At 40.1% G+C, this 26,749-nt stretch overlaps 1 protein-coding gene across 8 annotated transcripts in view; it reads right to left on the bottom strand.

Moving 5' to 3' along the window:
- Nucleotides 1–26,749, bottom strand: part of Tenm3 (teneurin transmembrane protein 3) — a 1,762,555-nt gene that overhangs the window by 91,973 nt on the left and 1,643,833 nt on the right. For all 8 annotated transcript variants that reach the window (XM_040731875.1, XM_040731879.1, XM_040731877.1 and 5 more), the window contains 6 exons: nucleotides 25,874–26,088; nucleotides 20,106–20,316; nucleotides 19,606–19,707; nucleotides 19,234–19,428; nucleotides 17,937–18,137; nucleotides 11,802–11,987 (listed from right to left, as the gene is read on the bottom strand). In XM_040731875.1, coding sequence (XP_040587809.1) covers nucleotides 11,802–11,987; nucleotides 17,937–18,137; nucleotides 19,234–19,428; nucleotides 19,606–19,707; nucleotides 20,106–20,316; nucleotides 25,874–26,088 — 1,110 coding nt within the window. The remainder of the gene's footprint in view (nucleotides 1–11,801; nucleotides 11,988–17,936; nucleotides 18,138–19,233; nucleotides 19,429–19,605; nucleotides 19,708–20,105; nucleotides 20,317–25,873; nucleotides 26,089–26,749) is intronic.

The raw sequence follows: 26,749 nt of genomic DNA, 5'->3' as shown, positions 1-26,749 counted from the left end.
ATTCTGCCACTGACAGAACACTTCTCAACACTGTGGGGGGACTAAGCAGATGTTTGTAATTGTGGTTTAACTCTTTCACCCTTACAGTAAAGTGAATCAAAATTTACTCTGTGTTGTGTGTGTGCTGAGTGTGCATGTGATCTAATTATCTATCTATGTATCTATGTATCTATCTATGTACCTATCTATCTATGTATCTATGTATCTATCTATGTACCTATCTATCTATGTATCTATGTATCTATCTATGTATCTATGTATCTATCTATGTACCTATCTATCTATGTATCTATGTATCTATCTATGTATCTATGTATCTATCTATGTATCTATGTATCTATCTATGTATCTATGTATCTATCTATGTACCTATCTATCTATGTATCTATGTATCTGTGTATCTATGTATCTATCTATCTATCAATCTATCTCCCTCTCTCTACCTATCATTTGCCTATCTACCCATTCATCTATCTTTGAGGTAAGGTCTCTCAATAAAACTTGGGGTCACTGACTGGCTAGATTGTCTGGACAGCAAACACCAGGCATACTCCAATCTCTGCCTCCCAGTGCTGACCTTTTTACATGGACGCTGGGGATCTGAACCCAGGTCCCTATGCTTATGCAACAAGCACTTTACTCAATGACAAATCTTCCCAGCACCACCCCCACCTCAACTCATTTTTAGTGACTTCCTTAGGATAGTGTCAATCTCAGCACATATGAAAAAAAAATCACTTAAAATTCAAACCAGGACCCCCTTAGCTGTTACCTAGGGAGGGTTTGGGGGAGATGTAGCAATTTCGTACCCTTTCCCTTTGTGGCTGGAACCCTGAATTAGTTGGAAACAATATTTTTCACCTGGTTTCTCTCCCAAATGCCACAGATCTTAACTTTTCAACAGAAAGGCTTCCGATGAACTTGGCAAAAACTGAAGAGACTATTTCCATTTTTATTTCTTGTTCAATCGCATATCCAGTTAACCGAGTCTTAAAAACACCCGGATGCTAACTTTTGTTGGTAATCAAGAGCTGAAATGATTCTGCAGATGTAAACCAACAAGGTGTTCCAAACCGACAAAGATGTTCCAGTGTGTTTGTCCCGGACCAAATGGCAAATTTGTGATAGAACAATGTGACAGACAGCACATGCCACTCGCTAGGCTTTTGTTCCATGTTAGGAGTACGCCGCTTTGCATGTTGAGTGCTTTGAACTGAGGGTGAACAAGGCCCCTAGAACCTCCTCCTAGCTGCCTCCCCATTATGGGTGGGGGAGGGGATGCCTCTGAAGCTTCTTGACCTACCTCTCTTCTGGAGGAGTAGCACGGCCTGGATGACACAAACAGTAAACAAGATTGATTTTCAGCAAAAGGATACCACAGGTCTGACACCTGCCCAGAGAGGCTCCGTCATAGGCAGCCATTTTAGGAAGTGTAACTGCAGACCCTGTGTATTTCCTATCACCCATTATTATGGCTTGCACCTCTCGGGAGCCTCCAGGCACCAAATCTATCTTGTTGTTACTTTCCCCCACAAACTCCATGTCTTTCTGCAGCTTTTTATACCTGAACTGACCCTTGTCTTTCATACTACGTGTTACTTTCATGCACTTGCACAACAATATATTTACATGTTATTTTCCTGTTAATCTATTGTCAGTTTGTTCCTATGACAGAACTGAAATGCCCTGTTAATCTGCCTCTTGCCGTCTTATTTCTATTATAGTCTTAAATTATTAAGTCTGCAGGGGGTGGAATGGAAGCTCCCTGGTCTCCTCCACCAGACAGCATCTTTCAAAAAACACATAAAACAAACTGACTTAAGATGAGAACGTGGTTTAAGGAACAATAGACATCTTAGACAAGGGTGTGTTTGTATTTTAAAAGTCTGGTATATAACATGTTCATTCAAGTCACTGGATTAAAACAATTAAAAAAATTCTTAGACAGGGATTCTCTGTGTAGCCATGGCCATCTTCAAACTCAGATACCCATCTGCCTCTGCCTCTCCAGTGTTGGGATCAAGGCTTGCGGCACCACTGCCCAGCTCAAGGGCTGGGTGTGGAGCTTGAGATAGAGTAGGTACAGAACCTGCTTGGCATGGGTTAAATCTTGAGTTCAAACTCTAGCAGCACTCCCTCCTCAAATCCTTGGGGATTATGATTTATAAGTTGCTTTCCCCAACATCTAGTTCACCTATGCAGAGTTATTTGAGTCCCAACTAAAACTAGCTAGGAAACCAGGAAGTTTCTGGTGGGAAATAGAAGACAGCAAGGAAAGAAGGAATACCACTTTCAGATCTAAGAAAGGAGACACACTTCATGAAACCCAAGTGATCACAGGGCAACATGAATCACTGGCATTTTCTTCTGTGCTGCTCCCACTTGAGAAAAGTCTCAGGGGCTTTAAGCCTTTATTTTATCTGAAAGCTGATGTTTCTGAAGCTAGGATACCTTCCAGTAAGTTGGGTAGGAAAAGCTTAACTTAGGCACCACTTTGGGATCCAAGTTCTAAGAGGAGGTAGACTTTAGAGGAATCTGAACACAACCTCTCAGGACAAGATAGAATTTGTCTATCATACCACAGCCAGGAAATTAGGCAAGAAAGATTTCTTTGAAAGACTTCGAAGGTTCTGTCCTTACAGGCAATGTGTAAATCACCAGCTTGGGAAAAAAACGTCTGTTAATACTAGTTGTGTTCACCCCCAGGATAATCACTGATATTCACAATTGACTTCCAGATGTTCTAAACATTGTTCCTTTTTGCACATTGATAGTTCCCTGAGCGATACACCTGTCACGAAGGCACCACGTGAAGGGATGCGCCTCTCAGCGGCACTGTTACTGTTTGATAGCATTCTGATGCCGGTGACACGGCTGCCTCCTGAGAAATCACAGAACCAAGGATGGGACAGAAAACAGTGAGACTGGGCCGAAGACAAGGAGACTCCAACAGCAAACACTGACTATGCTCACATTGTACCCCATCCTTATCTCCTAAGAGATAAGCTCTCCCCATGACTGGAGAACACCTGCCAAGGCAGCCCATTGGAAGGTGATTTTTACCAATGCTAAAGCAAGCTGGGTGCAAAGGAAATGGAAATTCTGATGCAAGCTTTTCTGAGGGTTTCAATGATATGATATGGGGTATAATTTAACCATTACCTTACATCATCATGCGTACATCATGCATAGAAGTCTAGGAGGATACAGAAGACCAGGAAGAGATACTATGGAGTTAACATTATAATGCTCTTCACAAAAACTTCATAGTAGAGTGCAAATTTATTACACCATTGATGCTTCATGGGCATGGATTATAAAAGCAGAAATCGAGTGACTCAAAGGCTTTGACATGCAGTACTTCAGACTAAACCATGTCAGAAACACAAAGTCCAATTTAATCAAGCTTCCACTTAATCAAGAACCACTAAATCAGTTTTTGTTAGCTGACTGCTCTCTCACTCACCAGGTTATAGACCAGTAAGTAAGAGACAATGGCAGAAAAGCACGGCTCCGACATTGCTCACTACCCTGGCTATCACTGAGATGAACCCATAATTTCATATCCTTTTGTGATGAAATTAGTATTGCAAAAAAAAATCAAACTAATACTAAGAATTCACAAGGGAGGGAGAAGCACTCAAAGGTCAAATAAACCACATCAAAATAGACAGCTCTGACTGCATAGACAACAGAGAGACACCCAGAATTCCTTCCCTTCTTCTCAGAAGTGAAACAGGCCGGGTGGTTAAAACAAAACAAAACAACACCAACAGCAACACCACCACCACCACCACCTCTGGTGCACCAAGCTGGAGTAAAGAGAGCATTGCCATTCTAATCAAAGGGGGCACCCATCTCCTGGGGAGCTCAGAGAAAGCAGGCTTTCACTTATGGCAGAGACTGAATGACCTCACTTGAGAACATATCAATTCTGAAGGTGTTTATGGAGGATACTGTAGTGTATATAAAACTTTTCACTGAATAAGTTAGAACTCAAACGAGAAAGCTAATATGGGAGAGGCCCCAGATGGACTCTCCGGTCATCTCAATAGAAGAGATCAGACATCAGAAAACCAGGTTGGTTTCCAGAAGTGAGCTTGAAATGGGGCTTTCGTCCATTCCCCCCCGGGGAAACAGTATCTCCTACTCATATCCAACATTTTTATCAACTTAGCACTGTTGAGACTGCAGAGTAGGACGCCCCTCAACAAGTTCTCATGACATACACTTCATGGAAGGGTTTTCAGCCTGTCTGACTTTCCGCTGCCTAGAAGACTTAAGACAATGTCCTCCCAAACCACTCCATACCTAATGGCTCCATGACGATTTGTTCTGCACCATGGAGGGCAGATCACCGAAACACTGGCTTTACTGTCAGTGGTCCGAGAAGAGAAGCGATTAATTCTTGTAGGCATCATTCCTGTTTCTTAGAGAGAATGAGTAGGGACAAGATGACGACTCAGGGAGAAAGCGTTAGTCTCATCCAGTTTGTCACTGATGTCAGTCCAAGGGTTCCAGTAACAGCGGTAATGACAAGGCACCTCCGTGGGGGTGTTTACTCGGTGCCGGGACAGTGCCTACTGTAGTTTTAATGCATGCAATACTCTCAGCAAATCCAGGAAGGAGGAAATTATTTTCATTCCCATTTTACAGCTGAGGAAACAGAGGCCAGGAGACCTCTGTAACTTCTTGCCATGCCACATGATATAGAGGGGGCCGGGTAGACATTTTTTTTGAGGGGGTGATTGAAACTTTTGTAACTTGGGAGGTGACCCTCCTTAAGAAAAGCAACATCACGGCTGATGATACTTGCTGTACACAAGTCAAGAATTATTCGGAACAAGAAAATAAAAACCACAAAGCTGAAAATTTCTAAGTTGATGACTAGCACAAATATCAGAAAAGGAACACAATGTTTACTAAATGCCTACCATGTCACTGACAGCCATTTTTTCTATTATAATGGGATGATGCTTAGCTTGCCTCCTTAAAATGACAATGATTTTGTAACGTTTCTATACAGTTGAGCAAGATAATTTCATCTTCACTCAATGCGAAGTATAACATGCTTTTCATTATTGATTCGAAAACTTTCATTTGGCTCCCAGATTTGTTATTGGGAGTATTGTGTAAGTTTTTAGCACTATGTACAGATCTCAGAACTTTCTATTGTGTAAGAAGCTGGTCTGGCATACTGTAAATCGATGACACTGGTTAACCTGCTTTATGTCTTCCTTTAAGTGTTTTTGCAATTTTTTTGTTATATTTGCCCATGTCAGATCATATAAACAGGAAACCTTTTTGAATGGGCTCTGATGACTGAGTGATACACCTGCCGTCTTAATACACGAGACTTCACCATCAATAGACAAATTTTATGATAAAATCCTCAAGAGCAAATGACTATCTAACAATGTTACAACACATATGAAATTATATAAGTCCTATTACCCAACATGTCTCTCTTTTTTAGGACAGGGTTTCTTTGTGTAGCTCTGGCTGTCACTGTATAGACAAGTCTCGCCTTGAACTCAGAGATCACCTGCCTCTGTGCAGGGATTAGTGCTGGGACTAAAGGTGTGTGACACCACACCCGGCTGTTTAATATATTCTGATCAGGGGAAATTACTTAAAGGGATTTATATCTGTAAGATGATAAGAATTCTATTTGCACCGGGCGTTGGTGGCACATGCCTTTAATCCCAGCACTCAAGAGGCAGAGGCAGGTGGATCTCTGTGAGCTGGAAGTCAGCCTGACCTACAGAGCGAGTTCCAGACAGGCTCCAAAGCAATACAGAAAAACCCTGTCTTGAAAAAACAGTAACAACAAAGAATTCTATTTGCATATTTGCCAAGCCTTATTTCTCCTACAACACTTATTTCTGTCTGCTGCAGGCTCCTCAGGACATGAGATATCTTCATACACTCTCTGATCATGATAGTATACGGCTCTAGGTAAGTTAGTGGAGGTCAGGGATATTTCTGAGCATTGAGAATATTTCCAGTAACAAACACAGACAGAAATGATTTCACACCCCATAAGTGTATCTCATGCCATCTAAACTCAATGAATCGCCTAGCTCATTTTTTTCCTCAGTGGAATTGTCGGAGGGTCCTACAGCTGTGCCAGTGTTGCTGTGCACAAGGGAAAGTGTGCTGGATAGGAATTCAAAAGAGACAGAAGTTTTAGGTAATTTGTAAACTGTTTCCAGGGAGTGACATTCAGCTGTGTAGCAGTAACTTAACCCAATTGTTTGGGGGGGTTGGGAGAGGACAGGATGATTATAAATAGCATTTGAACGAAAGAACACTTTAAAAATTCCATGCAGTCTTACTATATGAATTCCAAATTTGGGAAACATTACAAAAAAAATGGGAGTTAGAAAACTACTAAATTTACAACGTAAAGAAAGCACTTATAAGTCCTTATTTTTCTAAATTGTCACTCAAGTCTTTCATTTGGCCAAAAAAAAAATTGCTCTTACACTATTGTGTGAGATAAGAATTGGAAATTGGGCGGTGGTGGCACACACCTTTAATCCCAGCACTTGGGAGGCAGTCGCAGGCAGATCTCTGTGAGTACAAGGCCAGCCTGGTCTACAAGAGCTAGTTCCAGGACAGGCTCCAAAGCTACACAGGCTACAAAGAAAAAACCCTGTCTTGATAAACAACAACAAAACCCCCAAAACAAACAAACAATCAAAGCAACCTATGCTGGCCACATTGGCAAAGGTTTTGATCATTCTCTTTCTCATACTGTTTAGTAGGTCACTCCCCAGCCGTTACATCAAATTTTCCATTTCTAGTATTCAGCGTTCCAAAGCCAAGAGCAAACTCGATGCTTCATGGAAGTTTGTGCAGTACAGTATGTCTGAGTTTTGTCTGAGCAGTCAGCACATCTCTGTGATCATTAATGATCTTGTTTCCCAACATACTAAGGAATTAGAATAAAAACAAATAGCCAGTCTTTTGTAGCTTTAAGGAATTAGTATTTCCCCTAGGTCAAATTTCCATTTGAATTGCTTCAAAGTACATGAAAAATCAATGTCGTTCAATAAACAACTCTGTAGTTGAGACACGACTGGAAGAAAAATACCATACTATACCCCTATCTTTTTTCTTATATTATGATTTTCAAAAACAACTCTCTAAACCCCCACAGGCTCTTGTTAAAATATCTGCCCTGACATATGTATTCTATGCACTCTTTAAGTAAATGCCCTTGGCAGTTTTTTGTTTTGTTGTTTTAATTGTGCATTTTATGTCAGCATCCTGCTATGTACCTGGGATGGGCTTGAACTTGTGGTCCTCCTGTATCAGTCTCCTGAGTGCTGAGATTAGAGGTTTGTACCAGACCTTGATGGTTTCACCTTTGTTTTGCTTTTTAAATGACAACACCTAAACCATAGTTTGGGCTGCAGTTTGTCTCATTCATACTTATTAAGAAAACCAAAACTCAAAGCTATTGAACTCTCTTCATAGGCACTTGATTAAGTGCTATAATTCATAGGATAGCATTTCATTTAATTCAAACAAACCTGTGGTGTATGTAACATTCTCAATCTGCACAAGAGAACACATGTAGAGAGTGTAAATGAATTGCTCAAGGTCACTTAAAAGTTCAGCAAGGACACAAGTCCTCAGGCTCTCAGAAATCAGAATGCTGTACTTTTAAATCTCACATAAATATCAATTATTACTATCACTTTCCATTAGAACGACTCCAACTGAAGCTAAGAACAGTTAAGACACAAGTCATGCCAAATCACAGAAATGACTTAAAGACCTATCTTTGAGAAATTCAAAGCCTGTGTATTAAAAAAAGCTAAATAGCCCTTTAAATGGAATGGTACTCAATATGTATCACAAAGTAGCTGTTCGATGATGCTTCTTGGGCACTGAAATTAATTTACAAGTAAAAAGTGATGGGGCAGGTGATATCTACAAATAGGACTTCTTAAAAAGTGATGCTTCCTTCTTTCCATGGCAAAATGAAAAGGCAAAAGGACATCGAGGCAGCAGGGGAACATTGTGCTATGTCTACTACCTTTGCATTGTCAGTAGAGATCATCAATGAGTAAGACATTCTAGAACTGCAAATGACCCCGAGGGTCCTTCAGATAGGGCAAGGATCCACGAGACTTAATCCTGTGGGCCAGCGGATGGAATGGAAAGAAGTTAAAAACAAGGCCCCTTCTAAAACGAATACCCAAGTTTTACCACAAAAGAGGAGGCAGAATCTCCAATCCCTTACACCACAGCTACAGAATGCTGGGACTGTTAAGGTTTACTGGAACAGAGGGACCTTATTCAAGGATTTAAGTATGTTCTCTGACCCATGGCTCTTCACTGTCACTAATATAAGCCCATTTTCTCCTTTGTGGTTCCCCAGAGAAACGGAAAATACTGATCAGTTGGAGAAGGAACTCATCCAGCCAAAGAGCTCGCAGAACTCTTGTCCTTTGTGACCACTCTCCATGGCGGGGCACAATCAAATGTTAGTCAGCCTCCCTATGGCCTCTCCATCTTATCTCTAGTCTCAAATGCGCTCAGAATAACACAGGGGAAATGCTTTTCAATAAAAGCTAAAATGAAAGATCCCTGTGGAAGTGATAGATTAACAAATACTCAAAACAAGGCAAATTAGGACTTCTCACTTCAGTTGATTTTGCACTCTGCTTATGAACAACATCTCAGCAGACGCTGAGGCAGTATTTGCATTGTGTTTATGGCCAGTTAAGCCATGGTGCAGGTCAACCACATACAGCTGTCCCTCCTTTTGCTGGGAAATTGAACTGAATCAACCTGGTTGCCTTCACGTGTTTGTAAGTTCTGAATTCAGCTAAACAATGGGACAGGAACTCATTCAATCTGGTCATAACTCACTAGCATCTCATAGTTCACAGATTTGAACTATCAGACACAAGTTCTAAACTTGACTTGCCCCAACTCTCACAGTATAGAACTGTTTGGTCTTCTTGAATACAGGGATAGCTACACGATACTCAAACTATGTCAACTATTATTTGAGAGATATTGAAGTCCATTTCACAGGGGTTCTCTACAGTATCCTCACACACTTCCTATCTCATGAAAAGTAAATGCAGGCACATCTGTAAGATAACCCTTTCACCCACGGGTGAACCACAGCCTAAAGGGATGTCACTGCAACATCACAGCTATGCTAATGTTCTACGCTATGGCGGTCAAATCACATTAGTGGCGAGTACTGCTGCCTAGACGGGGCGGCTCTTTCATTAAAACTCCCTTTGTTTCTTTATTCATAAAAGAGCGTAACAATCTTAAGTGCCTTCCACGGAGGCGGAGAGAGATGTCTCTTTTAATCACAACATTGCTGAAGATCAGTCTCCCATGGCTTCCATCTGCATGCATCACTAGTCCAAGCGTAACCCAAGAAAGGAAGACTTGGCACAAGTCCCGTGGATGAACACACCTAATTTACTGGATTTGTGATTTGTAACAAGAGGGAAATATGAGTATGCTAATAAAAATATCAGGATGGCACCACCCTCCCCCAGGTAAGAGCAAGCGTCCGGTGAGCACGCTGAATTCCTAACTGTTTTACTATCAACATGCCCATGGTTTTGTGAAAGCATGACCTGAGTTTATGAAGACAGTAGGATGACTAATGAATACTCTTTTGTTTTCCGTTGAGAACGTGTGCTGGCTTCTAACTGTTTCATTTCTCCTCTACTCTCTTTCAATTAACCCCCCTGTCTGTATTCTATGAAATGACACACGATATGGAGAAAGGAAAAGAAAATCCCGCTGATTTATGAGTAGTCTCTCCTAAGTTGATGTTTCTTTCAGCCAGATGTATGCTTGACTTGAGAGGACCTGCACAGACTGGTAATTGTCCCAAACGAGAAAGCTCTCCACTGTTTTCCTGGTTGCTTCACCCGCAGCTCACAAATGGCCCTTGGGTTTTTTTTTGTGACACACACAGGTAGTAAGCAGACAAAAGAAGGCCAACCGCATCTTCACTTGAAAAAACTGGGGTCACTCTAACAGCACGGAAGAGCAAAGCAGGATTTGAAAGGGTCTCTATGCCTTTCGTTTTGGTGGCGCTGAGAATTGAACCCAGGGCCTTGTGTATGCTGGGCAGACATTTTACCACTGAGCTATAGCCTCAGGCCTAAAGGGGTTCCACATATTTTAAAACATTCACACAAGCAGGTGCCTTATTTTCTGTACTGGAGTATAAAGCAACACAGTTAACAGACTCTGTTACATCTCTCCCTCTTTCTGATCTCCATAAACTACAGTCGCCTCTGAGTCCTAGAGTCTTCACAGAAGATCACCAAACACAGGAGTGTGGTGGGACCCTTGAAACGGACTTCAGGGATGCCAACAACATTGCAAAGAACCTTCTATAAAGTTGGTAAAGACAGAATTGTGCCAACTAAAAAAAAGAGATTGACTTTTAATTGTGGGGTGGGGTGAAGGGATTATGACACTCTTAGAACACATGCGAGATTTCAGTTTTCCCATGATGGAATTTCTTGCTACCCAACTCCTGTAAGCAGAAAAAAAATACATCATACAGACACACTGGAAGAATACATTGTTTAAATTACTGACACACTCCCAAATAGTTTCATCAAATTTTACCTATGATCACAAACTATTTCAGAAAACATGGTGCCTTACCTTCTGAATTTTTTGTCAGCCTGTCAATCATAATCAATGATGGATACTTTTAATGAAGTGAGGTAGGGATTTATGACTTCCCTTACAGTTTTAATGCACTTTATTAGCTGAGCATTTTAATTCTGTAACTTGAATGGTAAGGGAATATTGCGCATGTTGAAAAGATGGTATTTTATTTGTTCTAGAAACTTTTGAAACCACGTTAAATGTTGGTGAGGTACAACCCTCTATCATGCCCCCTTTTTCTTTTACAAAAACCATTTTTGGTTTGAAAGATCTGGTTGATATTTTATTCAATCTACAAGTATTGATGAACATCACCATGTATGAAGATGTGTGGGGCCTAAAAGAACAGCTACACTTGGGCTTATTTTATTTTACTTCTAGTGAGGTCACAGTGTAATGGGAAAAAAATCATCAAACTTACTTGGTAGAAACTCACCATACCAAAAGACTAAGACAGGTGATTCTAGACATCAGCAAGTCCACAGATTTGGGAAAAAAAGCTATGTGAAGTAGATAGTATGGTTGTTATTAAGAGGTGCAATATCAATATAGAACACTAGCAGCCAGAATTTATGAGGAAGCAACGCCATGGTAGTCAGGGCGAGTACTTTGTGAGTGCTGTGTATAAGTGCATCACAACTGACCAAAATGTATGGCTTATAAACAAAAATGAAATTTCTTTCTGTGAGTCCATTTTTTTTTTTGTGGCCATTGTACTAAGCAACAAATGCTAATTCTTATATCTCACTTTCAGGTGAATTTCTCTAACAAGAAATGAATTAATGCTGTAAAATGTAGACAGTAATTGAAAACAAAACTCTTCTTTATATATAAGAAAATTACAAAAAATAGTTTGAAGGTGGCAGAAGAAGGCCAAACGCATCTTCACTTGAACAAACTGAGGCCTCTCTAACAGCACGGAAGAGCAAAGCAGGATTTGAAAGGGTCTCTATGCATCTCCTAAGTTAAAAACCAGCCAAGAATTTGACCTCTTTTGCAGCAAATGGAGGATAGAGAAAAGCATGTTAAGGGTTAGGATTGGAGCTCAGCGGTAGATTGCTTGTCTATCACGTACAGAAAAGAATGTAATAGAGAAACATCGAGAAGTTTGGTTGGCGTACCAATCGTGCAATGCTCTCCATTCCATCCCTGGCTGCATTCACACTTGCCATCCTTACAGGTCCCGTGTTCGGCACAGCGAGGGTGGCAAGCTCTCTGATTGCATGCTGGGCCGGTCCAGCCTTCCTCACAGCGACAAGTGCCTCCCATACAAACACCGTGTGAGCCGCAGTCCACCGAACATATTTCTGCATTGCAGCAAGAGGAATCCAGGCAAGAGAAAAGAATGGGTTGGGGGTGAGAAAGAGGATTATTTGGGGTTACATCTTGCGCTTGTCAAAGTGAAAAGCAGAGTCATTATAAACCACAAGTACTGTACACCAAGTTAAATTTAGCTGCAATGAGGAGGCACTATGAATGGTAGAACTTTACATTCTTTTATCTTCTTTAATTTTATATGTGGCTATGTGGGGACATAAAACACACACAACAATGGCTTGCGAAAATTTCTTTATATATAAAGATATTGTATACACGAAACATTATGTATATAGAATAATATATAAGACTACCCCTTTGCAGTCAAGAAAAAACATGCACACCAAAAAGATGAGATATTTGAGGAGCTAAGTGTGTCAAGTACTTAACAGAAATTGCATTATATACAGTTACTGAGAAATGAAAAGGGCTGATTGCTAAAGCCATGGCTTAAATTTTTTTTAAATATTCAGAAACTTTAAGGCAACTCTATTATAGAAAGTGCATTAGCTCGTTCACACACACAGGCATGCTGGTTAAATAAGGGGAAATGTTGTTTTTCCTATTTAGTAAATTTGTACTCTTGACAGCCACAAATTGCTTAGCCCACATAATAGAAAACCAGTTTAATAATATATACACACATCGAGTCTGTCACTTGAAAGACAAAGATTTTCATCTGCTGGAATTTTTGAAAGGCGCACAATGACCAAATGCCTTCAAATTGTATAACACTGGATTAAGTCTTTAAGAAGAATTCAGATGTCTGAAGTAATGTTTTATATAGCTTTCTTAAGATCTTTATTTAACTAGGTCTAACTGAGAAAGAGGGAGAAACAGGGAGAGGGAACTTTGAAGGATATTTGAGTTTTTATTCTTTACGTGTAAAGTTAACTGTGGATTTTATTCTCAGACTGCAAAACTACTGTTCCTGCTTGAGTTTTCATCCTAAAACATTTCTAACAAATAGAAAAGAGATGGCTGCCTTATTTCTTTAAAATAAAATGTTGTAAGTATTTATATCACCACAGACCTCTATTTTCACACTCAGCCCCCAAATGATATTTCTTGGGCACCATCCTTATCTACATCCTCATCTATGTTTGACACCATAGTAAGGCATTGTAAGGACTGTAACATTTCTTAAAAACAACACCCAGGGCTTTAACTGGGATGGAGTCATGTCTCTTCTTTACCCTATACGATGGTTTCCTATATCCCTTGAATTAATTTTTCTTTTTGATTAAGAGACCTAGATGGTTTGATTAACTTTAGAGCAACACATCTGCCCAGCATCAGAACAGGGGCGTCTTTTGGAGGTCTCCCCTTTATTCAATGGGATCAATTTTTCATTAGGGTGAAGTTGTTTATCAGCATCTAACACACTGGCTGTGAGCAAGGTGCGTCAATCTTTGTAATGAACTTATTAATTAGAGTTAATTTAATTGAAGTGGAATTGAAGGGCTAATTAATGGACACACTGCTGATGAAGATAGAGGGAAACTCTGTTGTCTTCAAACCTATAAACTTTCTCATGGAAATAATGCATTGTTTCCTCCCTCTTTTAATAGCTTTACCCAACGTTCTGGTTATAAATTCTACACTCTTATTGAATCTAGATATCTGAAGGTCATTTTCACAATGGCAAGGAGGTAGCTGGCAGTGTTTTCCTTTAGGATTCATTTGGTTAAAAACCTTAGCTTTATACTGCTGGTAAGTGTTGAGCCACATATGTGAGTGAACCGTAATATTGGGACAAGCTGTAAATAAGAGCTATGAAGCAGCAGATGAACAGGACGGACATGAGAGGGGATGCTTTCAAAGGCTGAGCATGTGTAGTCTGAACTCACTGTGATTTACATTAAGGTCTCTGTCTTTGGAGCAGCAGATGAACAGGGCGGACATGAGAGGGGATGCTTTCAAAGGCTGAGCATGTGTAGTCTGAACTCACTGTGATTTACATTAAGGTCTCTGTCTTTTCACAGCTGTTAATACAGTTTAATGCTTTTCTGTATTTAACCTATACTCCAAAAGAAGAGCACTTCATTTCTTACTCATCTGTATATTGAGCTTAATGTGTTACATTCCTGCTTCAAATTGAGGACACAGAGATGAACAGAACAAAGATCTCCACCCACCTGCTATTTGTATTTAGATTTTTAAAAGTTGTGTTTTTTTAAAATTTAGATAGAATTTTTACTTTGATTCTCAATTGTAAAATCGCTATATTAGCATGGATGACATCTACTCTAAACACATAAAATAATACGTGAGATGGATAGCCAATTTCATCTTTGAACTAACATTTATTTCTTGCTATTCATGGCAGGATGATTTTATGAAGATGGATGCCATTTTTAGTCATTTAGTGTGTAAGATTTACATGGAACAAAGCCAGTGGGCATTCCATCTGCTCCCCTGCTGCTTGGATGAGATTGTGAAACAAACTGGAGTGACGACATCCCAGCAAGGGTTGCTTTCCAGTGAGTGTGTGAAGCAGACTGGATGATGTCATCCCAGCAAGGGTTATTTTACAGTGAGTGAGTATGTGTGTGTGTGTGTGTGTGTGTGTGTGTGTGTGTGTGTGTGTGTGTGTGTAGCAGACTGGAATGATGACATTCCAGCAAGGGCTACTTTTCAGTGAGTGTTACGAGACCTGCACTCCTGAGAGAGAGACTTACTCATTCCTATATTAAACTGAACTGGATTTTCTTTGTGCAATGCATCTTTCTTTCCTTTCTCTTTCTTTCTTTGCTACAGGAGCTAGAAATGTAACAATTCAGAAATAAATGAATGCTTATTTTGATTCTTGTAATTAAAATATGTATTTCTTAAGAAAACCAGACAAACTGAATGAATACAAACTTAGTGTCCTGCACTCATGACTGATAAATATCAGTTGGCAAGGATCTCCTAAAACTTTTTAGGTCCTTGTACAACTTAGACAGTTGACAGCCATGAATTTTCTAACCAAAGTTTTGGGCTATTATTTTGACAAAACAGGCATAAACACATAATAAATTCTGTCTGCTTTGAGAGGTAAGTGCCAATGATGGAGTGTCAATCAAAGAGGGAGGGAGGAAAGAGAGAAGATTGTCAGAGGGAGGGAGAGAGCGAGGGAGAGAAGGAGGGATGGATGTAATAGAGAAGACTTTCAGAGCAGGAAGGGAGGAGAGTGAGGGGGAGGGAGGGGGAAGGAGAGGAAGGAGAGAGAGGGAGGGAGAGAGGAAGGAAGGCAAGGAGGGAGGGAGGAAGGGAGGAGGAAATGAGAAAATTCACTCTTGGTTGAAAAAAACTGTAAGATTATTACAAACCAGCTTATAGAAAACTTTCTTATTTCCAGGGCTCTGCTTACAGAATCAGAGATGAATTTGCCTGGTAGATTTTGATCACAGGGGAGATGAGATGCCACCCAAGTTTCTAAGAATGCCAGGAAAGCAGAATCTATAAAGCTCACTAGTTCCCCCAACCCCGTATTTATAAACGACAACAATGTGTTGCTGCAGAGAGGACTCAGCAGCTGAGAGCCTTGATTGCTCTTGCAGGGGACCTGGGTTCAGTTCCCAGCACCCACATGGCAGCTCACAACCGCCAAGGAACTCCAGTTCCAGGAGATTCCATGCCTCCTTCTGGGCTCTTTGGGCACTGGGCGTGCATATGGTGTACATACATACATGCAAACAAAACACTCACATAAAAACAAATGAATAAATCTTTAGGAAAAAAATTAACCAGCAATGTGAATTGTCTGCGCGGTAGTATTTTGATTCACTTTATACTACTGGGTCATATTAACAAAGAAATTAATTCCATTTCACTGCTCTGCTATTTGGGGGATACAGTGAACACCTTGAATTAGAAGCTCCCTGAGTTGATGAGGAATGGAAACGAGATATAATTCACCTTTACACAGTCCTACCTATTTTCTATGTCCTCAGCACGACCACGGCATCAACCCTTATCTGTGCATGAGGCTCTATTCTGTGGGCCGTTCCTCTCTTAGCGCGTCTGGACTTAACTACCAGTGTACAACTTTCTCACAACTGTGGCTTCCAAACTGCATTTACACTACATTCAATTGTGCTTTCTAGAGATGCCACAAAAGTCGGCATCAATGTAAAAAGCTAAAAAGTAGCAACAAGCCAGTCCTTTGTTGGGTTTCAAGACACAAATAGCATTTGGACCTTTTGATTAAAATCATTCGATGGTGCTACTTATTTGTATTCATTGTGCCAAGTAATTCTTTTGCTTTATTTTTATTTTATTTTAGTTTTTGAGGTAGAACCCTGATGTAAAGTTCAGATTGGCTTTGAATCTTGTTTTTTTCTGGTCCCAGTTCATGGAGAGCTGGGCTTAGAGGTGTGGCAGTATAAAGTACATACATTAGGTCATCCCACAGCACCTCAGTGAGGATCACTCTGTGGTTTTATGATGAGTACACTGAGACTCACAGTAATTTTCTAAAGACTAAAGATCCATGAAATAGACTTGGCTATGAACACTTGTATCCGACTTCACAGTCCAAGTCCTTCGACACGTTCTAACAGTTTCCTGAGTCACAAATTGCCCCTTATCCGCCCCTCCCCTGAGACTGCCTTGTTTAAATGAAGGCAAAAGTGTTAATAGAAGTCCCGGTGAAAATTTTCAGTGTTCATCAAGACGGGATCACTCCTCTGAGTTTAGCGAATTACTCCATGTAACACTTGGTATGATATTATCCTGGCATCTAATTAGTTCACGTGTGCTCATCTTTACTCCCAATTAAGACTGTAATTTTCCAAGCTGAATGGCATCTTCTCACACTGTGTGACTAATGACTGGGAATATCATGGAATTAGTTCCTAAATTGTAACCAGCATTACTCAAAAAAAATTTGATTTGGAAAAAAAAATCAGCAAGTACTAGTTTGTACAATGTCCATTTCAGTAATGCCCGAGTATGTGCAAGTGTCTGTATACTAGTGGATAATATTGCTGTCATTCCCTTATAATCATAATTTAAAATTCACGTTGAGCTATTATATGTAATAGTTACACACTCTTTGATGTGATTATATTTTGCCTTCTGTTGTCAAATAAGTTTGATCTTTTTAAGCTGCAGGTTATCTGTTCATGACAAAAAGTGCCTGAATTTCTGGGCATGGTGGCACACACCTATAGTCACAGATGGAGATGACTGTAGACCATGAGTACAGGGCCAGTTTCTCTTACATAGTAAGTCTGAGGCCAGCTCAGGCTACATGAGGACCTGTCTCGACTATGCCACCATGTACCCCTAAATGGGCCTCCATCTTCAAGCTGTAGACAGATCTATAGATACTAGTTTAAATCAATATTTTCATCCAGTTAGAGTGAAGAAGTTAGGGCTGTCTTATGTAGAAGGATGACAATTCTCTCCAATGTGGATGGAGGTTCTGTCCAGCCTGGTCTCAAATAAACACACAAAGACTTATATTAAATATAAACTATTTGGCTGATGGCTCAGGCTTCTTACTAGCTAGCTCTCTCTTAATTATTAACCCATAACTATTAATCTATGTATTTCTACAAGGCCTTATCTTAACAGAGAACACCTGGTGTGTCCTATCTTCCCTGTAGCTACATGACATCTCCTGGCTTCTCTCCACTTTCCTGTCTCCAGAGTTCTCCTCTTCTGGTAGCCCTGCCTATACTTCCTGCCCAGCTACTTGACAATCTGTGTTTTATTCATCAACCAATAAGAGAAACATATATCCAGAAGGACATTCCCCCATCACCCCAATAATAGAGAAGAGAGAATTTAAATATTAAACTACCTATTTATTTCTTTCTTATAAAGAATAACTACCTCATTAAAAAACATTTATATCTTTAAATGAAGTGTTCTTTAAAAAATCAAATATCCCCAACCTTGAATGAATTATAGTGAATACTTTATTGCATCGCATTAATTGACCTCACCGTTTGAGCAGTCTGGGCCAGTCCAATTCGGGTCACAAGTGCAGGAGCCGCTCTCTTGAAGGTATGTCCCATGGCCTGAGCACTGGTCTGGACACATGGTCTTCAGTATTTCGCAGTTGCTGCCACCCCATCCTGGATTGCAGTGACATTCCCCATGGATACACACCCCATGATTAGAACATCCAGGGTCTAGACAGTCCGCTAGTGTCAAGAGATGAGAACAGATTTACTAAAGCTGAAAGATACCATCGTACATGAAGGCTAAAGAACCAACTCTCAATTCATGAGAATGTTCTAGATAATCAAACATCCATTCACCGCTCTCAAGAACTCGTCTCTGCAAAGGTAGAGAGCTGTAATACAAGCAAGCACTAAGAGCCAACTTGATGTCATTTAGGTAACTGAGACCCTTGCAAGGATTTGTCATCTTCATGGATTAGACAAACATGCTCTTGAGGGTTCGACAATCGCTCTGTGCTCTGCCTAAGCAGAGTCATAACTACCGCCTTCTCGAGAGCAGACGCTGTCCACTCCACGCTGACCTGCTCCATGCCCACTGAGCACTGACAGTTGCATGGGATCCTCAAATTGTTCGAGAAATAAATGAGTTGTACACTCTATCCTTCTTAATTCACTTTAATGTGCTTTAGATGATGAGATTTAATTTAGCAATTTGACTCAATAAAACTTTACACTTGTACGGTCAATGGCCTGAAAATTTAATTCCAGAGACTTAATTGCATTACTTTGTGAGTGAAGATCAATAAAATCAATTTGATTGGAGAACGGAAATGGCACTTTTTTTGCTTTCTGGAAAAAAAACACCCTAAAACTGCAGTTTAACTGCACTTTACAGTATAGGGTCTGGACTCTCACCATCACATACAGTGATGGAACAAATGTACAGAGTTCTTATTCATTACTACATTCAACTGTTCCTTCTAGGGATGCCTCAGAGGTCGGCATCAACGTAAAAAGCTAAAAAGTAACAACAAGCCAGGTCCTTGTTGGGTTTCAAGACACAAATGCTTGCTTGCTTTTCAGAGTAAAAACAAGCAAAATAGAAGAAAAAGAATTACTCATGCTACAGAAACAGCAAAAGGGCCCTTTGGTATTTGTCTTTTTTTTATTAGTGAAAACATTAATAAAACAATGCATTCATAGATATGGAAATAAAAATTGCTTTCATAAAAAGGCATGTGAAAGAGAGGTTCATTTGCCAAGCTGAAGATCACAGATTTAATCTGTTTCTTTCATGGAGATAACAATAGGATTCGGTAAATATTGACATGTTTACCTTCTTCACAATTTTCTCCTTTGTATCCCGAGTTGCAAGCGCAAGAGCCCATGATGCAAATCCCACGGCCCCCACACTGCGGGTCAATGCACTGAGTATTCGGCACGTCACACTCGGTGCCCTTCCAGCCACTGAAACACAGGCAGCGGCCCTTGGAGTACTGCCCATTGCCACTACAGAGCACGGGACAGGCTGCTGTGAAACGACACATGACAGAAGGGTCAACAGCCACGTTTTCCATGGAGCCACCCAAGGAACAAGCGATGTGTCATTCCCTCTCCCCTTTCTTTCCTGTGCCGCTAAGTTTTCTCAACTGGATGTATTGCTACAGCTTATTTAGATAGGCTTAAGAAGAGAATCCAACTTGCATACCTCTTGAACAATCGGGACCCAGAAACCCTGGAAAACAATGGCAAGTTCCAGAAACACACTCTCCATTTCCATGGCAATTTCGGGGGCATTCCACCACAGATTCTGAGGAAGAGAGACAGAGGGAGCATTTGTGAGATGCCTGCCTCTCTCAGAAGTGGTCACTCTGTTCGTTTTAGTTAGGTGTTGAGGCAATCATGGATAGCTCACTCCATAACCCCCAAATCGACGCGTGTGTACAAGATTATCTGCAGAGTGACGTAAAGTAGTGATGCTTCAACTGTGGGCTTTTAAAGTGTTCTCTTCCCCGCAGTAATTTGTGATATTTCTTACAGGGCTCTAGGGCTTACCATATATTCACAAAGGAACAATTCAAAAGCAGTACATTTTACACACGCTTCATCGCCCTAGGAACCACTCAAGTTTGGTAAAAATGACTCAGTTTCTGCATGGAATTTGGGCCATTGGTGGAAAAGGATGCTTTGAGGGCAGGCAGCTCTTACCTATAACAATGGTATTAAAAGACACCGGCTCTGGATTTTTACCGTCGTTGTAAAAAGCCAGATGCCAGATTCCAGAATCCAAGTACTGGATGAAACCAGCTTCGTGCAGGCTGACAGATCTCGCCTGCCGTCCGGCTCTTTCGGATTCCACCAGATTCCGCTGCTCTCTTGCTATTAACCTGCTGCCGTCCAGGAGTTCCACAAAATCGTACTGGGGATGAGGGTAAGGGAAACGGTGTCAATAGCCAGGAACAACATGCTTATCGCTACTTCTTCAGGCTTTTCTCTTTTGCAAATAAATGCAGGGTTAGAAGGAAGTTCTTGATTGACAGGTCCAAGTGAGAGAAGCCTTCTAGGCATGGGATTTATGAGGAAAAGGACCACCCGTTCGATCCCCTTGTATTTAAACTGAAGTGATCATTTTCTTCCTTTTCAGGGAGTTAAGACTTTCAAATTCAATTCTCCTGATGGATAACAAGTTTGGTAAATGTAGGCAGTTTGGGGATATAATAAACGTGCAATCTATGTGATTGTACTTAAACTATGAACAGTTTAAGATCTATTCCTACTTGACGCCTATGTGCAGCAACTACTGCTGCCTACCCTGCACTGAGATCAGTCTTATTCCTGGGAGCAACTCTTTGGGCAAGACATTCATGGTTACTCTTGGGGACTCTTCAGGAAGTTCAGCAGGACCTCCTACCTGGAAAGTGGTGCAGTTGGACTATGAACTTGGGTGTCCCTTGCTGTGGAGCTGGGATCATTTCCTGTACAGCACTGCATTTCTCTCTTGGGATGCTAATGCAACCGTCCAAACTTTCATGTTTTTTTTTTTACGTAAATACAGTCTGGTTACACATATGTAATGAGGTGCCGTCATATTCTTTACTAAAGTCAATAAACTGATGATGGGTTTGATGGGATGGAGAAACAACAACATGCAGTTAGGGACATGATGGTAGCCATCCTTGAAGCTACCTTTAGTTTTTACTACGATTATTAATCAGATAACAGAGGTCAATAGAATTGAGTTGGAGAATTTAAACTATGGAATATTATTTACAACAACAGGGTAGGTAAACTTTTGTTAGCAAATGCTAGTGTATTTAAACAATACTGAAAAGTCTCTCTGATATTGGTTTTAGTAAACCTTTTAGCTAATGACTTCTTTAAAAAGATTCTATGGCTATACACTTGTCCAGTTTCATTTTACTTCTAAGATATATTTAGTGCAAGAGCTCACAGATGTATGCAGATATAGACTATGCATAAAAATAACTGTAGTACTATGTATGTGCATCATTAATACTTCATGGTTGATTCTTTAAATGGAATGGTTGTTGGGGGAAAATTCTTATATGAATCTCTTAATCCAATCAAATAAAATTAATTGTTGGGGTTTCTGGTAACCATGTTTAGATAGATCGCCAATGTGCAGACCACAGACATTTACTATTGCAATAAGATAAATTAATATGGAATGGAATCTTTACTTAAAAGCATTTTGTTCTTTGGGTAGTAACATGCAAAAACATATGCAAAATATATGCTGACTTCATTAGCACTCAAAATGTTTCAATTTTCTTACAAGAACGAAAATAATAATTTCTCCAGCTATTTGTAAAAAGTTCACTGGAATTCTATTCCCTCATGATTAGAGGAGAACCAAGGTTAATTTGAAGGGTATCTCCTCCTCAACTAAGTCATCTTCATTTATTCATCAGTAAATATTTATATTATTGTGGAAAAGCAACAGTGAAAAGTTTCCTTTTGTGGCCCATCACAGATACGTTCCTCTCCTAACATTATATACAGTAACTGAACATGGAAAGGGTAGAAGTTTGGAGTTTTAACTGGCCTTTCAAGTCTAAAGTTAGTCACCACTGCCAACAAAGTGATGGGCATTTGTACCACACCAGAACAATGATGGAACTCTAGAGTAGTGGGAGCCATGAAACACCTGATGGCTTCTAACCATCTACACAGATCAAGGTTGTTATCATGACATTTCACAGACGATGTCAGGAGGCGGCTTCAAAACACCTGAAAAAACTACTTTCTTTACACTGTGACCATCTCCACCCAAAATTACCAAGTCATAAGACTTGCTCCTCAATGGCTTGCTCCTCAGGCATTACGTGTTCATATACAGGCAAGTCTGAGCTCTGCTGGAACTGTCTATGAACTGATTTTTCATGGGGAGGAGTCTCAAGATCTTATTCTATTTTCAGTATGAAATCCTTTGGACTAACTCTTCAGTCTCAAACTGTGGAGGGTTACCACAGACAACATCTATATAGCATGTGGACTGGATAAACTGGAACTATTGCAGGGAAATTTTCTCATATTACCTTGTTCTTATGCTATCACACACACATATATGCATATATATTATGTGTGTGCTATATGCACACATTTTTGCACGTGTTATACACTTTAAAGTTCTTTCTCAGGTTGCTTAGAACTTCAATGTATTAACAAGGTGCTGGGTAAAATCAATAGAAGAAAAGGCTGCTTACAGTTCTTTTCAGTGCTTTACTATTTAATCACTCAATGTAAAAATGCAAATAGGCTTTTTCTGGTATCGTGGTAGTTTACTTCTGAAGAGCTAAGACTATCTATCCAACTGTTTAGTTCACTTTCCGCTATTAAATTGATGGGACTCAGAGTTAGTGAGTGGTTGGCTGTGTCTTCAATCAACTATTGTTTTTTGAGGCCAGCCTTGCTATGCAGGTCTTGCTGGCCATTAGCTACCAAACCTCTTGCCCTGCCTGTCAAACACTACCATGGTAAGCACATGCCATCACACCCAGCCTTTAAAAGCTCCCCTCTAAGTTTCTGATGGTGGTAGAATCTTGCTGGATATCACCGAAACACATAGAAGGAAAAGTTTTAGAAATCTTCCAATTCAACGCTCTCGTTTTACTAACAGACACTGAATCTTGGAAGGATTAAGTTACTCATACAAAGTCACACGTGACATAAAACCAAAAAGTGGCAAGGGTGTGTTTAGAACTCAGGCTTCTGCCTCTTTTCTGAAACAGCCTTCAGGCAAATGCGCTAACACACTACAGCACAGGAGCTGTAGAACACAGAACTGCTTCCTTAGGCTTCCAACTGTCCAGGAGAATAAATCGGCCATCGGGGAGAAGAAAGTCAATTGGTTCCTTGGCAACAATCAAATGGACAGTTTTATAAAGGGTCACAAAGACTTTGACTTTCAAAACTCAAGTGACTATTCTGAAGGGCTGGCCAATTTTAATTATTTCAGGTTGATTTATTTAATGTTCCTCAGGAACAGAGAAATGTTCAATTTGGGCTGCTTTATAGCATATTTCATGTTTAAACACTGAACTCAGAACCAGTTGTTTGTTCTGCTGATCTTGAATAAGCCAGAGGAAGGAACTCTAATAACCAAGTCTTAAGAAAAAGCATACCCTTCACAAATACATATACTGTGGCAGAAAAGACGGAAGGATATCATGGACACTGTATTGAAATAACGGTGCAATGTTAAGAAAACGTGAAACTGCATCTTTCATTTCTCTAATTTTATGTGTTACACATCTCATGCAAAAAGTCAGCTATATATCCTTAAACAAACGTTTTTAAGCGTGCAACACCATGCACGCCATTAAAAACAGCCCTGGCTAGCCTGGAACTTTCTACACAGAACAGGCTGGCTTTGCACTATCTGATAGCCCTTGGGCTTCTATCTTCCAAGTGCACGCACTACAATGTCTGGGCACAACACACATGCTTCATCTGACACCATTTTCAGAAAGATGCACATTCACAGATGTGCTGAAATTAGAGGAGTCTCCCTGGAACTGGAGAAAAAGAACTTAATTTCATGTGGAGAGAGGTTTCTGTATCTTACTGGACTGTTCATGCAGATACAATCTGTCCGTAGTAACTGGAGCTCAACAGATTCACTTTCATTGATAGTTTTTTCTATCTCTGTGAAGAATGAGATGGGGATTTGATTGAGATTGCACTAAATCTGCAAATAGCTTTAGATACAATGACCATTTTCACAATGGTAGGTCTCCCAATCCATTACTATGGGATGGCTTTCCATTTTTTTAGTCTCCCAATCCATTACTATGGGATGGCTTTCCATTTTTTTAGTCTCTATCTTTTTTCTTCTAGGTTTAAAGTCAGTATCACACATGTTAAAGTTGAAAACTGGATGCATGCACATCATAACAAGTGTTTGTCACAGAAGGAACCAAGGCATTTACTTTGATGTCACAGATATGAAAACATACTGTAAAATGTTAGTCAAAAATTACACAGGCATCCAAGCCATAGATGTTTTAGAAAACATGCTGAGCATTTTTTCAGGCTGTGATTTCTTTATTAGTATTTGGCCAGATTTTCATAATTCATACTCTATAAAGAATCACAGAGTAGCCGGGCGTTAGTGGCACACGCCTTTAATCCCAGCACTCGGAAGGCAGAGGCAGGCAGATCTCTGTGAGTTCGAGGCCAGCCTGGTCTACAGAGCGAGTTCTAGGACAGCCTCCAAAACAATACAGACAATACAGAGAAACCGTGTATCAAAAAAAAAAAAAAAAGGAATCACAAAGTATGAAGTTTGTTCAAAAACCAATATGGAATTCCACAAGGAGATAAACTTATTATAAAATATGTCAAGTTCATCTAAGTGTTAATTAATTAGCTAGTATACTTTTTAATTCCTCTACTTACTAGCACACTACATCTTGTAAAAATTTCTCTTCCAATTTTATAGTAGATAATTCAAATATTTTTCTCTTAGACATTATGGAATCCCCATCTCCCTCCCCTCAATAGAGATTGAAACTCAGTGTCTCCTCTACTATATCTCATCCCCTATGAGACCTGTTTTAAGTAATAAAAATCACATTTTCTAATTGCATACACCATGACTCAGTTATTATGGACTTCATTATTTTGTGGTAGCTGGGATTGAATTTAGGATGTCAGGATCTCAAAGACAGCAGGGATGTCATAGTCTTAGTCACTTTTCTTAACTTTGTAATTTATCTCACTAAGTTGTCTAGGCTAGCCTTGAACTTGTCATTCTCCTGCCTCAGCCTTCAGAGTACCTGGAACCACATGTCTGTGCAACTAGCTTCTGGCTCCACTCGGGACATTTTGTTTCTCCAGCTGTGGCTGTTATGGTGGGGTTATTTTCACATGAAGAATTGGGTTTAAAGTGCTGTAGATTTTAGTAGGCTGAGGACTATATCGACTCCATAATGCTTGATTTTTTGTGAACTGTCCGCCCATTCATCTTACCGTTCCTTTGTTTCCTAAGATGATAGTGGTCAGAATTGGGAAACTTTGTAATTATCTTGCTTATTATGCTCGTGTTTCCATATTTTCTTCACTAGAAATAACTCTAACATCTCCAAAACTGCTTTAAACAAACATCAATAGATTAAAGATGCATATGCATGCAGCTGTGATGTGAAAGGTAGGAAATAATCTGAAATGACAACAAGATTCCAGAGAGTCTACAGTGTGCTAGATACTCAGGGTCCTCAGTGTTCATTAAGTTCCTCAGACATTTTTAGCCATTTGAACCAATCAGTAACAATGCAAGCCGGGACCCTTTACCCACTAATGACTTAGAAGCCACAATCAAGCTTCTTTCTGTTGCAAAAGATCCATTTAGATGTGATGGTTTCACCCACCAGACAGCATCTCCAGGCTAGAGGAACATCTGGAAATGCAAACCAGGAGTCCTCATCTTACTGAAGCCACACCCCCACTCTCACCTGCGTATGGGAAGGTGGTAAGCCTTTCCGGCCATATACTCCGATCAATGCATCCTTCTGAAGAGAGATGTTGAACTTAAGAAACTGTGGCTGATCAATAAAGAGTTGCGATCTCCAGAAGATCCCGGGGGGAACCTCTTGAATTGCTCTCCGGCCAATATCAAGTTCTCCAGAATCTATGGTGTTATTTTCATGTGTAATTCCACCTAATTTTCCTGAATGTGAGAGATCCAGTGATGAAGAAGAAAACATTAAAATAACAGGGTTTCTTTTCAAAGAGTTATTCCCCCTCATTGTGCAGGAATCCTCCTTCTGATACGTGCGATACTCCCTTGCTGTTTGCACTTTAAGAATTTTTATTTTTATTTTTTGTGAAGTGTTGTTTTACTAACTCTCATCTAACATTCTTTAAGGCATTTAAGTCAAAATTCTCCGACTTCCCCCAAGGTATGGTGATCACTGAAGCTATTTCCACACAGACGGTGTTTCTCATTTATTTGAAACATAAATGTCTTATAAATTTTACGCCTTGTTATTTCTTGGGAGAGATTTAGTCTGGTGCTTATCGGGTACTCTTAACCATACCATAATTCTGCAGAGAGTGAATTAAGGCAGAACAGATTATCCAGATCTCGGAGCCAATCTTTAAGGAACCAATCAATGTTACCAATTCATGTAGTCCTCTTTAGGTCATACGATAGGAAAAAATGGAAAAAACAATGTGCCAAAAACGTAAGTAGGGGTAGTGGGACATCAAGAAACAGAAGGTAAGAGGGGGGCAAGGCTACCTTGTCTTAAATTTTAGTGTCGCCTGACACAAGACTTCTTATTTCTTGACTCACCATGAGTATTGGGGGCACACTGTGCCACCCTTCC

The sequence above is a fragment of the Mesocricetus auratus genome, unplaced genomic scaffold, assembly GCF_017639785.1.
Source record: "Mesocricetus auratus isolate SY011 unplaced genomic scaffold, BCM_Maur_2.0 Super-Scaffold_100026, whole genome shotgun sequence".
Lineage (NCBI taxonomy): Eukaryota > Metazoa > Chordata > Mammalia > Rodentia > Cricetidae > Mesocricetus > Mesocricetus auratus.
Note: the sequence above shows the minus strand (reverse complement) of the source record. Positions and strands in the feature narration are given on the sequence as shown.